General features: G+C 54.3%; 1 protein-coding gene across 1 annotated transcript in view; it reads right to left on the bottom strand.

The window, feature by feature from the left end:
• Positions 1–840, bottom strand: part of RPRD2 (regulation of nuclear pre-mRNA domain containing 2) — a gene marked incomplete at both ends in the record, with an annotated part of 10,364 nt that overhangs the window by 5,703 nt on the left and 3,821 nt on the right. The window contains one exon of the mRNA XM_010135154.1: positions 374–426. Coding sequence (XP_010133456.1) covers positions 374–426 — 53 coding nt within the window. The remainder of the gene's footprint in view (positions 1–373; positions 427–840) is intronic.

The raw sequence follows: 840 nt of genomic DNA, 5'->3' as shown, positions 1-840 counted from the left end.
CTTTCCCTAGGCCAATCTGACCGTGCACTCGGCCAGCGCCATCCGTAACAGCCTCTCCGTTGTCGGCCCCACGGATTCCACACGGCTCCCAAGAGGACAAACTGCTCTTGGCCAATGTTACCCCACACTGCTCCGCAGGCCTGTCACCCCCAACAGCGCAGGAAGCAGCGGCAGGTCCCGCCAAAAGCCTGGCTGGCTCATCTGGGGGGTCAACAGGGCAGGGACCAGCGGCAGCTCCAGCCAAATGCCTGGCTGGCTCATCTGGGGGTATTACATGGCCAAGAAGCAAAAAGACTCAGAACACTCAGGTTCCCATCACATGGAAGCGACAGCCCGAGGACGGAGGTTAGCGCCCTCCCACTTGCAGACTTACTCTGAATTCGGCAACAATCTTGGACTTTAAAGCAGCTTTCGGGTTCGTGGATGCTGTTGGAAGAAAGCAGAAGTATAAAGAAACCGAGGAACTACGCCCTGACTGCAAGTAAGTCACAAAAGGCAGTTTGAATACAAAAATATTTTAAGGTAATTCAACAGAAGACTCGCGGGCTGTTGTTACTCGTGACCTTTTCCCCTTCACTCAATGCTCTGGCTTTCCGTCAGCTAATGGGGACAGTGTCACATGCAGCTAGAGCGTGACTCAGGCCAACAACTCAGCCTATCGCTTTGGGTTTTACTCTTTTACATGCTCTACAAAGTGACTGCGCATTCCTCTTCCAGTGCTACCAGTGGGCAGACGCGTCCCTGCCAGGGTCGATCTAACGAGGAGGGTTATTTCCTAAGAGCTGACACAGGCAGCCCAGCACTTCCTTCAGACGGGCGCGGGATTTCCTAGCCTAACCG

This window comes from Buceros rhinoceros, unplaced genomic scaffold, assembly GCF_000710305.1.
Source record: "Buceros rhinoceros silvestris isolate BGI_N320 unplaced genomic scaffold, ASM71030v1 scaffold22714, whole genome shotgun sequence".
Classification (NCBI taxonomy): Eukaryota; Metazoa; Chordata; class Aves; order Bucerotiformes; family Bucerotidae; genus Buceros; species Buceros rhinoceros.
This window is presented reverse-complemented; position numbering and strand designations above follow the sequence as displayed.